We start from the raw sequence: 16,518 nt of genomic DNA on the forward strand, positions 1-16,518 counted from the left end.
GCAAATGAGAATGAGAGCAGGAAATATACCGAGCTGGTAGCCCTGTGCCAAAGCAAGGGGTGGAAAGCAAAATGTGAGCCCATCAAGATGGGATGCAGAGGGATTGCACACCAGGCTCTTTGCAGAGCTTACAATATGCTTCACATCACAGGGGACAGTGGGCAGAAAGCCATCAGGCTGGTTGTGGACATAGTAAAGATTGCTTCAATAAGGCTGTGGACCAGGAGATGCAAGCTCTGGAAGGAGCAGTGCTACCAGAATATTGCTAACTGGACACAAGCTAGGGTTTGATAAATCCTGGCTAGGTCACCCAGGTAAGGGTGTCTCTTGTTGAAAGACCTGAAATACTTAATAACCCTAGAAAACATCACTGATAATGTGTCCAGATACATCATAGGATGATGTATAATAAAACCTATATATCCTTAATAATTGAATTTAGACTCAACTAAATCTGGGGTGTGGCATTCTGATTACCTCTGTCAGTCTCCACTCTTGAACACATTGAGAATCTACCTACCTAAACAATTCATATAAAATATCATAGAACATATTTGAAGGCATAAAAAGACTCTTGGACATAACAAACGCATCCTGATTTCACCGATGCATTTTCAGGAAAAAATGTTTTTATTGCATTAAAGTATATAATAGGGGCCCAACTTCACATATAGGACTTGGGGTGAATTTTTTTGAGACATGGAGGGAAAAAAGTGCTTCTTGTGTGCCATCAAATACAATACTTTCAAAATTGTCCAACCCAACAAGAAAATCAGTAAAAAAAAAATCTATAAATCTGCAATTTCTACTTGATTTTTCCTAATTCAAAGTATCTATCAATCACAGATTAGCTATGTTAAGTTCAAATAATAGGATATGGCAGTTTTGAAAAATCTTTTTTTTTTTTTGTAAAGGTCTTATGTAAAGATTTTTAAAAATGTGATGGTTCTTTTGTCAATTAAGCCACACTATAAACCCAGCAAAGAGCATTTGACCTACATTTACAAATCCTATCACCCTAACACATGCACTCTCATTATTTTGATATGAAAATTACAAATTAATTTATTTAAATATGTTTAAAATTCTTTTATCTATCAAATATATTTTCTCCAGTTTAATTATAACCATGTTGGAGCTGTAGTTTTTGTTTGTTTGTTTGTTGCATAATGTCTTTTCTTTCATTAATTGCGATGACTGATCTACATTTCTTATAGCAGCTTATAGATAGTTAGCCTGGGTTGTTAGAAATAAATTTCTCCAACCCTTATCCAAAATTCTTCACATAAATGTCCCTCATACACTAATATCCATATCAACACACCAATTCACATCAAAACTCTTGCAAACCAAATAAAAATGAAATGGATTCTGTTTTATTTTTATTAATATATTTAAAATTATAAATTTCTACAAACATCATAGCCCCGTACACTATTACAAATACACAAACTGTTTTAATCTGGTTTATTATTTAAATAAAAATATAATGTAACACTTTTATTTCTAACATTATGACTGCTGTTATTTATTTATTATGTATTCTTATTTTATTAACACACTCTACAGCGTACATGTGTGTGTATGTGTTTGTTGCAGATTCGTTGAGCACATTACTTGTAACCCTAATAATAATGCTTAGTAAACAGCAACAATTAACATTAAAGTTTCCTTTATATAATTCTTAAATAGTCATAGTAAAAAAAAAAAATATTTCTCATCAACTTAAAGTTGATGTAAAAAGCTCTTAAGGTTATTAATATTAAAAAAAAAAAATTCTTGTTGATTAGCAAATAACAAATTTTTAACAAAAAATTACTTCAAATGAGCTAAACTATCTCAGCATTTTTTTTTTTTTTAATTATGCTCTAACTAAACAGCGTTGTTAATATTTATGATGAGTGTTAAATAACATGTAAACATATTGCCTGAACTTTCAAGGAGTGTTAAAATGGAAACGAAACACTGCTGCCCCTGATAAACTTCCTTTCTCTATCCATTCTAAGTTATAAGTATATTGGTATATTTAAAGGGTCATACACATGTGATTAACAATTGGGAAAATATGGATGCACACTTCATTGATTTTAACAAGGCATTCAACTCTCAGCCAGACACGAGAGTTTATAATAAGGTAAAAATTATCTTTTGGATTGCTCCCTCTAATTCACTCTTCCCATATATTCTAAAAACTATCCTTAATAACTTATCTCTCAATGGTACAGAGCAGTATCTTTTATACTTATACATATATATATTATACTAATAAATAACACACAATAGTAATTTTCTGGTAAATATCAAAGTAAGTTATTAAAAATGTTATTTCACTTTATTTTTAACACTATATTTATTTACTGTATAATATTAGGGGACGTGGCTGATGCCAGCGCCACCTTGAGTGGCTCCTGTGCTGGTGGCACATAAAAAGCACCAACCGATCATGGCCGCTGCCAGCCTCCCCTGGCACGTAAAAAGCACCCACTACACTCACAGAGTGGTTGGCGCTTGGAAGGGCATCCAGCTGCAGAAACACTGCCAGATCAGACTGGAGCCTGATGCAGCCTCCTGGTTTCCCAGACCCCGGTCGAACCATCCAACCCGTGCTTGCACGGAAAATGAACGTTAAACGATGATAATGATGATATAAGTATATGACTTTTGTTCTTAGAGTGAAGACTGTTTCAGACCTAAGGTTTAGAATATGCAAATTAACATTGGAAATCTGCAGAATTTGAGAAAATTTGATTTAATACTTTAAACTAGTATTGGTGAAACTATTGCGTTAAGCTAGAAATGAAGAATATTTTTGTGGATTTTTCTGGAATAAACCAATTAGAAATTGGAAAATCAGTTATACTTCTACTATGAAGAAGTCATTATGTTGATATTAATGACATTGGAATATTTATATTATCAAAATATCTGTTATACACTCACTACTACTACTACTACTACTGTTGTTGTTGTTATTATTATTGTCATCATTAAAGTGGTGAGCTGGCAGAATCGTTAGCACACCAGGCGAAATGCTAAGTGGTGTTTCGTCTGCTGCTATGTTCTGAGTTCAAATTCCGACAAGGTCGACTTTGCCTTTCATCCTTTCGGGGTCGATAAATTAAGTACCAGTTGTGTACTGGGGTCGATCTAATTGACTGGCCCCTTGCCCCAAAATTTCAGGCCTTGTGCCTATAATGGAAAGGATTATCATCATCATTATTATTATTATTATTATTATTTAGTATTTTTGATATATTAGTGTTTGTTTTTAAGGTTTAGTAAAAAGAAAAGATTTACATTAAACCAAATATTTCTCAATAGAGTTTTGGTTGAGTACAAATTTATTAATCTTTAACAAGAGAATACTGATGATCTTGTCCTCACAGCTCACCTAGCTGTAGAAACTATGTCCAAAGAGACAGAATAGAGACCAGGCAGCACCTGGCTGGCTAGCTCTTGTCAAACCATCCAATTTATGCTAGCATGTTAGTCACTGTCAATTCTTGTTAAATGATATATATATATATGTATGTATATATGTATACAGATTCAGATGAATATGGTACTTAAGTTGAGGCACCAGAATTTAGTACAGTATTATCCATACAATTTCAAAATAATCACCTTATTTATATATATATATATATATATATATATATATATATATATATATATATATATATATATATTGGTAGATAGAGAGATAGATATGTATACATACATACATTTATATATATATATATATAATATATATATATATATATATATATATATATATATATATATATATATAATATATAGGTAGATATATAGATATATAAAGAATAATGCTCTTTTTATCATTGAGAATACTGGATTGAATGCATCAGATTGCTAACATTCCTCTCTCCCCTCAAACCTCCGTAACAAATTCAATGCTATTTAACTTCCTCTGTAATCTTGCTGGATATCTCAATTCACAGACATGCTTGGCTTACCTGCATGTTTCAAAGGAAAGTAAAATTCCACCCGACTTGCTGCTAATTCTCTCTCTAAATTCTCTTTCTCTCCCCTGCAACTATACTTCGTTTAGTTGATCGTTTGCTATCCTGTAATGAGTCTAAATTAAAACCTGAATCATTTATTATTCTGTTGAGCTACAGAACATTTGCCTCTACATAAATATAAATATCTAAAAAATGTCTGTCTCTGACTTTCTATTCTTTTTTCCCTCCCTCTCTCTCTCTCTCTCTCTCTCTCTCTCTATACATCCATACATATATGTATATATGTGTGTGTGTGTGTTTATATTATACATATATATGTATATATATATATATATATATATATATATATATATATACTCACACATACATTTTCATATACACATACATATATATATATATATACACACACATAAATACATAATCTTATCCATTCCAGCAACACTAACATACTGGCTGTGAGAATGCTTCTCTTGCATTTTGCAAAGAATGTATTTTTTTGGAGATGTCAGATTATTATTTTTTTTTATATTAATATTTTATTCCTTTATTTCTGCAGTAAAATGTTCTTTAATTATTCAAAAATTTCTTATAATTTTTTTTTTCTATATCTTTGTTTCAAGATGAAAATGAAAAATTAAGTGAAAAAAGACTGAAAAATTTTCACAAGAAATCATTCTTTTATGAAATATTCTATGCATGAAATGATGTTCTTTTCTTATTCTAACCATTTCCTCCCACTTTATTATTATAGTGCCATCAGCTGCCAAATGGTTCCTTTCAATATTGTTCCTCTTGTCTCCTTCTTTCTGGGTTCTAGCTTGTTTTGCATCAAGCTCTATGAATGATGTCTTCTTTAGCTCAGCCATCATATCATTACCCCATCATATCATTACCCCATCATATCATTACCCCATCAGATCATTACCCCATCAGATCATTACCCCATCATATCATTAGTCCATCAGATCATTACCCCATCATATCATTACTCCATCAGATCATTACCCCATCATATTATTACCCCATCATATCATTACCCCATCAGATCATTACCCCATCAGATCATCACACCATCAGAAGACTGAAAACTACATCGCCTGTATAACAGTGATGTTCATTTACAACCAAGACAACAGCAAACACACACACAGACACACACACATACACATGCATGTATTCAACAGGTTTCTTTCAGTTTCTGGCTATCAGATCTACCCACAGGGCTCTGGTCAGTTTGAGGCTGTAGTATACACTACCTATAAATTATTTTCTTACATGCCTCTCTTGTGTTTCATTAAAGATTATATTTGATTGTTTCTGAAAGAAATATGCTTCAATAAGATGATCCTTTTGTTTTTTTGGGTTTTTTTCCAGTCATATTATTGCTTCTATACACTGTTGTTTAGAGAAAGCATGAATAACAGTTAAAAAAATTGATACGTTATCAACAACAATTGAACTCTGACCTCCGATCTCACAAAGTCATTACAATGTCATTAATTGACAATTACCAGTTAGGCTGCTTGATGTCACTAATTAAATACAATGTAGATTATGACAAAAGGACAGCCTAAATATTAGGGGAGAGCGTATCTTTAAAGATCCTGAGGGTTAACTGATGAGACTCTTACAAATGAGAAAATTCTTAGAAGAGTAGGGTCATGACTACTGCAAGAGATTGTAGCAGAGTACCAATTCCAATTGGCTGGTCACGTGTTCCATCTTGCACACTGGTTCTCAGCAGGGGTCCATATAAGATTTTGTTGTTAAAATTTATGCGCAAGAAAGCTCAAGCTCAGACTTATAGCTAGGACATTCATATGAGATGGAAACTTCTGGAAAATGACACAATTACTTTTTACAGAAAAATGTTTGGGCAGAATAGAAACTTTGTAAGGGAATTTGATAATTGCAAAATAATCAATGATATGATACTGCAATTTTTAGACTATGTACTGAATATATATGTTGTGGTTTGTATTTACTGTAAATATGTAAATATAGAATTTAACAAATATATGGCTTAGATTTCTTTTAAGAATGTTTATATCTAGTTTACTGTATTACTATGAGATCATAAAAGTTACCAAATATGGGCAGCTGTATAAATTATCAGAGCAGTTCTTTTATAATTAGACATACATCATCATTATTATTTCATGTGCGCTTTCCAAGCTGGCATGGGTTGGATGGTCATTACTGCTCTTTTAGAAGTGTGTGTGTCTGTATATGTTTGTCCCTGTCACTACTGTTGGACAACCAATGTTGGTTTGTTTACATCCCGTATTAGTGTTCCAGCAAAAGAGACAGCAGATTAAGTACCAAACTTTAAAGATAAGCACTTGGGTTAATTTGTTTGACTAAATCCTTTAGGGTGGTATCCCAGTATGGCCACAGTCTAATGGATGAAACAACTAAAAGACAGACAATACCACTGTCAGACGATTCTCTCTGAATTCATGAATTGTCCTACCAAAGCATTCTGTACCGTCTGATCTGAAAGCTAATGTCTAAAAATAATCTGAAACAAATTGTTCATCTTTAGAATTCTCTAAAACAATGTTAGAATTATATCATAACGAAATACAAATTGCTGTCTTTCTATAATTAAATCCATTCATTGAAATATATAAATAAAGATAATTATCATAAGATTTTAATTGGGTCACGTTACAATTAATTGATTCATTTAGTTGAATATGTACTTCACAGTAAAACCTTCAGAATTATAGAAATAATATCATTTAGATGTGGTACACAAAATTCATTTTTGTATTTAGCCTCTTTCTTTTATTTTCTGAGATCAAATTCCATATAGGTCAGCTTTCTCATTTATTCATTTGGGTTTGATAAAATAAGGTATTGGGCAGAATGTGTATGTGTATTTCTCTATTTATGTCCCTGAACCAATCGTGACCATTGCCAGCCTCCCCTGGCACCTGTGCCGGTGGCACATAAAAAGCACCCACTACACTCACGGAGTGGTTGGAATTAGGAAGGGCATCCAGCTGTAGAAACACTACCAGATCAGACTGGAGCTTGGTGCAGCCTCCTGGCTTCCCAGACCCCAGTCGAACCGTCCAACCCATGCTAGCAGGGAAAAAAGACGTTAAATGATGATGATGATGATGAAGCTTAGCTGCTCAACAAAAGTGTCTGATAAAACAAGTACCAGACTTTGTAATGGAGTCCATTTGTTCAACTAAAATCCTTCAAAGTGGTGCTCCAGTATGGCCACAGTCCAATGACTGATACAAATAAATGGAGAACTTTGTCCAATTGTCTGCTTATTGTGTTTATTTTTCACTCCATAATCTTGTCTCTTGTTTTCATCTTACTATATTCCCCTTTTCTGTTTATATATCTGTTCAGTCTCTTTCTTTCTCCTTCTAAATTTCTCTCCCACATCTTCTCTGATCGTCATCTCTATTTGAGCATCATTGAAAATTCTAATCACATGTACAGTTTTAGAACAAATTGGTGTTCCTTTACCATTGTTATTTAATCATTATAAATGTGTATGTATGTGTGTAGACATGCATATGTAAATATGTATATATGCATATGTGTATATGTGTACTTGCATATATATGCATGTTTATGTGTGTGTGTGTGTGTGTGAGTTTATGTATGTACACATCTCTGTATATGTGTGTGAATATATATTTTCAAAGCAGAATTTTGAAACTTGCCATCTTATCTTCCACTCCAAACACAGAAGTTAACTGGTATGAAGGATAACCCTTATTTTGTGTGGCACAAGAAAAGTTTTCAACTGTTTTCGTTATTCTGTTCCTGCTTTTGAGTGCATATATATATATATATATATAATATATATATATATATATATATATATATATATATATATATTATATATATATATATGTGTGTGTGTGTATATAAGTATATGTGTGTGTATGTATATATATATATCTGTTTATATGTATATATATATATATGTGTGTGTGTGTATATATGTATATGTGTGTGTGTGTATATATGTATATGTGTGTGTGTGTATATATGTATATGTGTGTATGTATATATATATATATATGTGTGTGTGTGTGTATATATGTGTGTGTGTGTGTATATATGTATATGTATGTATATATATATATACATACATATATAGCACAACTTAGTAATTAGTTACAATTGTTTCTGTACCATTCCATTTATAGCCACATTGCATCAAAATGATTTTGAGTGAAAATGTACCCAGACTGTTGTGAGGTCATTTTTTTCTTTTGTAGCACCAGTGTTGTCTCATCCATGGCAACACTAAGGAACCTGGTCTTCCCTACATCAGCCTCATTCATTCATTCATCAGCACTAGAGAGTACTCCTCTTTTCTGTACTCTTTCTACATGTTCATTCCTTTCCTTCTTACACAACTGAGAGGGGCCAAAAGAGTAAAAGAAGAGATGAACCAGAGTGATAGGAGCAAGAGGATGATGGAAGAGAGTGAAGGAAAAAAAGAGAGGGTGTCATAGGCAGCTACATGATGTTAGTTGGTATGGAGGTTGAATTAAAACAGCATGAGAATTGTAATGGCAAAGGGAGAAAGTATTAGGAGGTGGACAGATTGATAGGAGTATTAGAAGTAAAAAAAGTGTGATGGATGTCAACAATAAGTGAAAGAGGAGGAAATGGTGTGTGTGTGCATGAGAGAGAGAGAGAGAGAGAGACAGAGAGAGAGAGAGAAAGAAAGAAAGAAAATAATGGCTTGCAATAGAGATGGGTGATAATAAGAAGGGTTTGAAAAGAGACATTCAATGTGATACAATTCCTTGTTACAGAACCAACGTGATGGAAGGAGCTGAAGTGTTGTAGTGAGACACATCGGAGTCTATCTTGCTTGACAAATTATATTTGCCTGCTTCTATGTACTCTTATTTTTCTTCAAACATGTGTTTGTATCAACACATAGCTTTTTGCATGTCTCTGTTTCTCTACAATAATAATGCTGCTTGTTTGATTTAATACATAACCACAGAAATATGAATGTTTTTGATATTCTTATGTGTTTCTCAAAATATATTTTAATGCATAAATTATGTGTATTTAAGATAATATTATGTATCAAGGTTGTAAAAATGCACGTATACTATTAATTTGAAAGTTTGTGTGTGTCTGTGTATACACTCAACCACATACCCATTTACCTCAAATATATAGTTGTATGTATATATATTTATATACTAGCAGTATCGCCCGGCGTTGCTCAGGTTTGTAAGGGAAATAACTATAAAGCATTTTTAGAGAGTTATAGCCAAAAAATAGCAAAAAAATGGGAAAAAAATGATGGTAAATTTTTTTTGAGAGTTAAAAAAGGTGGAGTTGCGTCCACTAGATGGTCTGTGGTTTGGGTTTCTGATTCTCGACCCCATGTCGAATTTATCGATTTTTTTCAGAACTGGGGGAACTTTTCAAAATTTTCGCTGTGTTAGTTTTGAATTATGACATTGGGCTATGTGTGTGTCAAGTTTCATCAGAATCGGTTGAAAGCCGTGGTCAGAGTGAGGGTACGAGAAAACAGACACAGAAAACGCACAGACAAACTGCCGTTTATATAGAGAGAGATAACATTTAAATAATGAGGGAAATAAATTGAATATTAATTTAATTAATATCAATTTAAAACCAGTAGCCTAGCATATAAAAAATCTGAAAAATCAGAAAAAATTTTAAAACATGTGTATATTTAGGGCTAAAAAACCACTAGGTGGACAGCCATATACTAGAAGAAGATCACATACAATCTAACTACAGGTGTATGCTGAATTTTCTCTGGAGAACATTTTTTCTTTGTAGTTAGATCATATGTAATATTCTTCTAGCGTATGGCTGTCAACCTATGCATTTACATGGGCACACACATAGTCAGCAGTTCAATTATCAAAATGACAGGGAAGTTGAAATCCTCATCTCCTGATTTTGGTAAAGTTCCATTCTATATTGATCCAAAAAAAATATTTACCAAACTCAACTCATGGTCATATGAACCATTATTAGCATCAAGTTGATCTTGCTTCGATTTGCTCAACATACTACCTGTTGGGAAGTCAATAGAGCAACATCCTGTGTTCATAAAAAAATAGACGACCGAGGTTTTTGCTGAACTTCTTAGCCCATGTATAACCATGTTGAGATGTTCATATGAAAGACATTTAACCATTTAGCGTTCATATTACTCTGTCAAATATAATGCTTTTTCATTCACATTGTTTTGAATTAATCCTGCATTATCTTGAAGCTCCGACAATTTGAATCCAATCATGGCCGTTGCCAGCTTCGCCTGGCACCTGTGCCGGTGGCATGTAAAAAGCACCCACTACACTCACGGAGTGGTTGGCATTAGGAAGGTCATCCAGCTGTAGAAACACTGCCAGATCAGACTGGAGCCTGGTACAGCCTTCTGGCTTCCCAGATCTCGGTTGAACCGTCCAACCCATGCTAGCATGGAAAACAGATGTTAAATGATGATGATGATGATGATGATGGTTTATTTTGAGGATGTCATTGTAGGATATGATTGAGAGGCCATATCTAGATGGTTTGAACATATAACAAGTAGAAAATTTAAATGCTAAAGTGTTAAACATGTTTATATATCTTAGCAAAGTTATATCACTTCCAGTCAAAATGAACACTCAAACACACACTTTCACATGCACACATATATAACAAGTTTGTATTATATTTGGTGATACAATTGGAAAACCCATTGTATGTTTTCAGGGTGTAAATTATTCACAGTATATGTGTGTTGGTGTGTATAATGTTCGTATGTATAATTTGTTATCCTTTTCAATTTAAAGCTTCCTCAAACAAGTGTTCTGAACCTCTATGATCAACACACAGAAAATAGCAAATCAATAACCTCTGTACCAAATGCTTTTCGGCTTAAGGCAGCTGATCCACCACAATTCCTCAATGAGGATGAGGCTAGACAGTGGGCAAAAGACCGACAGAAAAAGGATAACCATAATTTGAGTAAGTCAACACTATTCATTAGAAAATTACTATTTGTAAATCTCACAATGAGAGATATTCAGCAACAGTACTTTATAGTAAAGATTGTTTGCCAACATAATATGGCAGTCCGGTTTAGGACTAATGTTGCTGTAATTTAGCCCCAGAAGAATTTAGCTATATGACACAATCTGTGTCATATAGCCAACTGGAGACGATGTCTTCTGGGGCTAAATTACAGCAACATTAGTCCTAAACCAGACTGCCATGTTATGTTGGCAAACAATCTTTACTACAAAACTATTCATGTTTAAAATTCTTTCATGGCTCCTTTTTATTTTCATATGTACAAATTTGATTATAACCTGTTGTGCATTGGTTGGGCTGATGAATGTTGGTAAACCTATTATACACTATGAAAAGAGTAAAAGAAGAGAGAAACCAGAGTGATAGGAGCAAGAGGATGATAGAAGAGAGTGAGTGAAAGAAAGAGAGGGTATCATAGGCAGCTACATGACGTTGGTTGGTAAGGAGGTTGAATTAAAACAACATGAGAATTGTAATGGCAAAGGGAGAAAGTATTAGCTGTGCCCTATTCAAAGTCCTTCTGCTTGATAAGGTTGATGATATGCCAGTCAGCAACCAAGTGAGCAATGTAAGAACAGCTTATGGATATGAAACTCTGTGTGTGCTGTAATTCAGTCTGAACTGAAACAATGGAATACATTCTGTTATGTAGTGTGGTTTATTATTTATTATTATTAGGTAATCACAGAGAAACATTAACATATGTTGCTTGAGAATCAAGAAATGACTATTCTGTTTCTAGATAAGTCTTTATGTATTGATCTTGTCTATAAGACTGGATGACAGTTGATATAACAACGACAGAGAACCAGAATAACTAGCTTAAAAATCTAGCTTCAGTTTTCTAGGTTCAAACCCTGACTGTGGCTTTCCTTCCTCCAGCATTAATAAAATATAAAACAATAATGTTGGTTTTGATTCAGTTAATGCCATTTCTTATCTATTTCCTCAAAATTGCACTTGTGTCTAAAGATAAATGAATATTAGGAACTGGTTTTAACAATTTATATTCCATTTTTTTTTTCAGTTGAACGGAGAAGAAGGTTTAATATCAATGACAGAATTAAGGAACTCGGAACACTCCTACCCAAAAACAGTGACCCGTAAGTAAATTCTCACAGCATTTTATTGGACAAATGCTAAATTCAAGAAATTCATAAAATTGTTTGTCTAAAAGGAGGTTTTCTCTATTGCAGAAAAAATCTGACTCCTTGATCATTTGACTCAATATTTTGGGTGGCTTCATTATATTCTCTAGTTGTTAGACTTAATGATGGACACTAGTTGGTTGTTGGTATCAAATTGGTTAATTATCTTAGCAATAGTTTTGGGTGTTGGTGTGTTTACATTCCTTATAACTTAGCAGTTCGGCAAAAGAGTCTGACAGAATAAGTACTAAGCTTTAAGAAAATAAGTACTAAGGGTGATTTATTTGACTAACACCTCTCAAGGCGGTGCTCCAACATGACCACAGTCAAATGACTGAAACAAGTAAAAGGATAGAGGAATAATCCTTAATGCTATGTATGCATTGCTGTTAGCATGGGGGTTCCTCCTTGAGACCTGAGCAAGTACCTTCACAGATCATGGTGGCTGCACCCTAGCCAGCAGCCACTATGAAAGAGGAAAGTTCTTGCTGTCAAAAACCTGTTCTATGCCTGGAATGGTCTGTTGGAAACAATGCTGGCAGAAATGTTAGCATGCCAGGCAAAATGCTTAGTGGTATTTCATCTGCCGTTACGTTCTGAGTTCAAATTCTGCCGAGGTTGACTTTGCCTTTCATGCCTTTAAGTACTAGCTACGCACTGGGGTCGATGTAATCGACTTAATCCCTTTGTCTGTCCTTGTTTGTCTCCTCTATCTTTAGCCCCTATGGGCAATAAAGAAATAAGGAAACAATGCTGTACCATCCTGGGTGTGGAGCAGTAAGGTAGGCCAAGCCTTATATTCTCAGTTTGGTCTACAATCACTTTGACATCTGATGTGTGGTGCACTGAGCACCTGTACAGGTAATGATGGAGGGAATGAATTAATGTTCAACACCAAACAAATCGTTTGTGCATGTTGTTTGGCAAACTAAGGGCTCAATGGAATCCTGATTTACCAAGCTACTGAACCCCTATTTGTTGTTTATGACTGGAGCGGGTCCACCATAAGTATGAAAGTGAAGATGGACAAGAAAATCAAAAACTTTTATGAGAAGCAAAACTTTTACAATGGGATAGTTGGAAAAGTTAACTATTGTGAATAGTTGTATGGCCTTGGCTACCGGTTCGCCCTGAAAAAAATATATGTGTATATATTTTTATTTGCAAATCCAGACAAGAATAAAATATTATTTATTGCTGTTGAAGATAGTCGAAGTTTTGGTTTTCCTTTCAACACAATTGAATGTAACAGGATAAGACCGACACTCCTCAAGTGTTCCAGAGACCTTCATCCGGTTACAAAAGAATTGTAACAAATTTTATTATTGTTTTTTTCTTGTAATTGATTTAATCCTTCTATTTCTGCAGTGACACCCGACAGAATAAAGGTTCCATTTTAAAGAATTCCGTGGACTATATACGAAAACTTAGAAAAGATCAAGATAAAATGCACAACCTTGAAGAAAAAAATAGATTGTCCGAGACAAACAACAGAAAACTTATGCTAAGGGTACAGGTAAGTTAAGATTTACAAAATGTTCTGGATTTGATTTTTTTTTTGTTTTGTTTTCATTATTTTGCATGACATAGCCTGGTAGTCATTCCAACAGTCACTTTTGTTGAATCGTTAAGTTACAGGAACATAAACAAACCAACACTAGTTGACAAGTAGTAGGAGGTGGACAAACTCGAAAGCACACACAAACACACACACACAATTTCCAACTAACAAATTCGGTGGCACGTAAAAAGCACCCACTACACTCTCGGAATGGTTGGCATTAGGAAGGGCATCCAGCTGTAGAAACTCTGGCAAATCAAGATTGGAGCCTGGTGCAGCCATCTGGTTCGCCAGCCCTCAGTCAAAATCGTCCAACCCATTGCTAGCATGGAAAGCAGATATTAAACGATGATGATGATGATGAAATTCATTCACAAGGCATTGGTCAGCCTGGTGCGATAACTGAGGACATTTGTCCAAAATGTCACACTGGGATTGAACCTGAGAGTGTGTGGTTGCAAAGCGAACTTCTTATCCACACAGCCATGCCTGCTATTATAGAAATTATGTTAATCGTATTAATATTAGTGATGTTAGTTTGCTCTGTATGATTGCCTTTTTTTCTTTTACAGCATTTGGAAATGTTGTGTAAGTCTCACGGAATATCAACAGGTCTCCCTAATGACAGCAGTAGCTTGGCAGTCTTTGCAGATCTTCTCACACCACCTTGTGGAAAATCCGATACAGATTTGATTATGGAACAAGTCAATAATGGTTTTTCTTCTGTTGGTAGCAGTGCTATGGATGAAGATAGTTCACCTGTCAGCGGAGATCCCATGATGTCATCAAATCCCGTCAGTCCATCAATGGATGAAGATGATGACGAACTCATGTAAAACCTTCACCGCAAAATTACGGAACATTTTGTAAAAATGAAAGAAAAAAAAATTTTTTTAAAGGTCAAAGAAAAGAATAAAGAAAGAATACCAAAAATATGACAAAAAAATAATAAAATAGAAATAAAAGAAGCAAAAAGAAACACAGAACCAGAGACATTTCTTTTGCTTTCTTCATCCTTTCTTTCTTTATTTCCTTTCCTTAACTCCACCTTGGGTGGATTATTATAAAACAAAAACGTCTTGACTGTAAAATACAACAATTGAAATTTATGGACATCATACTGAAAAAAATTCATGTTATTTTTGTTTCCAATATTGTACAAAATATTTCCAAATTTTCTGTCAACTTCTTTCAAAACATTATTTTATTGAATTTTTTTTTTTTTTGAAAACAATTTTTTTCTTTCATATTTTTCAAAAAATGACTATTTCACAACTAACAGTTTGTATTCTTATCAAACTGTAAATGAGAGAAACACAACTTCATCTTTATACACACCACAATCCTACGTTTGAAATTTCAAAAGAACACACCCATCTTTACAAGAAAGAAATTGAACCATATGTAAATCATGTTATGGACATAGGAGAGATTTTGTATTTATTTCTGTGTTTTTGTATTTATATGTATGTATATATGTGTGTATGTGTATGCCTTTGTATACATATATATATATAAATATTCAGAATATTTATATATATATAAATATTTATATATATATATATATTCATATTTATATATAATAAACATATATATTGATATATAGACACGCACACACAACATATATATATACACATGCACACATGTATATGGTCTCTATTTTAATCTGTTTCTCATTTTAAAATCCTTATTTCCATCTTCCTTCTCCTATTACTACTACTACTATTATTCCTACTACTACTGCTACTACTACAGTGTTATTCTTTTCAAAAACCCTTGTATATGTCGCAGTGCACACCACCAATGATAACCACCAAAAACCCCAAATCACTGGCCAAAAGCCAATTCAAACCTCATATTTCTTCTGTTTTCATCAACATTTATCTGGCGATTATAATTTTACCCATCCATCACTATGGGTACCCACCACCACCAAATCATACAATTTATACAAAAACAAAATAGAACAAACTATTACTCTTTGAGAACTATTGATGTCTACTTCTGAAGTAAGAATTTCGAGAAGGTTTTGATAATATACTATCACATGCAATCTACACTAATTCTTCACTATTTGGTCCTGCTGACATAGATTCTCTAAACTACAATGGGTAGAAGATATACCATAATGTCTTGTGGTTGATATGATTTTAGGATTTCTTTGAAAAATCATTGATGTCATTAAACCATATATATATGTATGTGCATGTGTACACATATACATACATATATACGTATATATGTATACTTATAAATTGAGGATATAATCATTTTAATTTTAATGATTATATCAGTGGCTAGCATATAAAAATGACCATATCGGTAAAATTAATTTTCCAGTATATTATTATATACTTTAAAAAATATATATATCTGTATGTATGTTTTCCAGAAATATGTATGTATATATATAATATATATATATATATATATATATGTTTTCCAGAAGGTGACAAATTCAAAAGGAGTTATCTCAGGCCATTTAAATTAAGTACCCAAAGATAGGCCTTAGAGTGAATAAAATATTTAATCTATAATTGTTATTCTAACTAAATATATTTTATCAGAATATCATTATGGATTATATATGCAAACACACACACACATAGACGGTACATATTTACATTAATGCATCTCTCTCTTTCTCTATCCATATATATATATATATATATATAATATATATATATATATACATACATATACAGATATAGATAGATAGATAGATATATTTATATATACATATGCAGATATATATATA

The 16,518-nt window shown here is 33.1% G+C and overlaps 1 protein-coding gene across 2 annotated transcripts in view; it reads left to right on the plus strand.

Annotated features, from left to right (window-relative positions):
- LOC115210374 (microphthalmia-associated transcription factor) overlaps nt 1-15,183 on the plus strand; it is a 97,989-nt gene extending 82,806 nt beyond the window's left edge. Inside the window, exons 5-9 of one of the 2 annotated variants that reach the window (XM_029778939.2) lie at nt 2,033-2,134; nt 10,811-10,985; nt 12,079-12,154; nt 13,568-13,715; nt 14,333-15,183. In XM_029778939.2, the coding sequence (XP_029634799.1) occupies nt 2,033-2,134; nt 10,811-10,985; nt 12,079-12,154; nt 13,568-13,715; nt 14,333-14,596 (765 nt within the window). In that variant the 3' untranslated portion in view covers nt 14,597-15,183. The remainder of the gene's footprint in view (nt 1-2,032; nt 2,135-10,810; nt 10,986-12,078; nt 12,155-13,567; nt 13,716-14,332) is intronic. The other variant, XM_029778940.2, reaches the window with a different exon arrangement.
- Nucleotides 15,184-16,518: the final 1,335 nt, after the last annotated feature.

The sequence above is a fragment of the Octopus sinensis genome, linkage group LG4 (genome assembly GCF_006345805.1).
Source record: "Octopus sinensis linkage group LG4, ASM634580v1, whole genome shotgun sequence".
Taxonomy (NCBI): domain Eukaryota; kingdom Metazoa; phylum Mollusca; class Cephalopoda; order Octopoda; family Octopodidae; genus Octopus; species Octopus sinensis.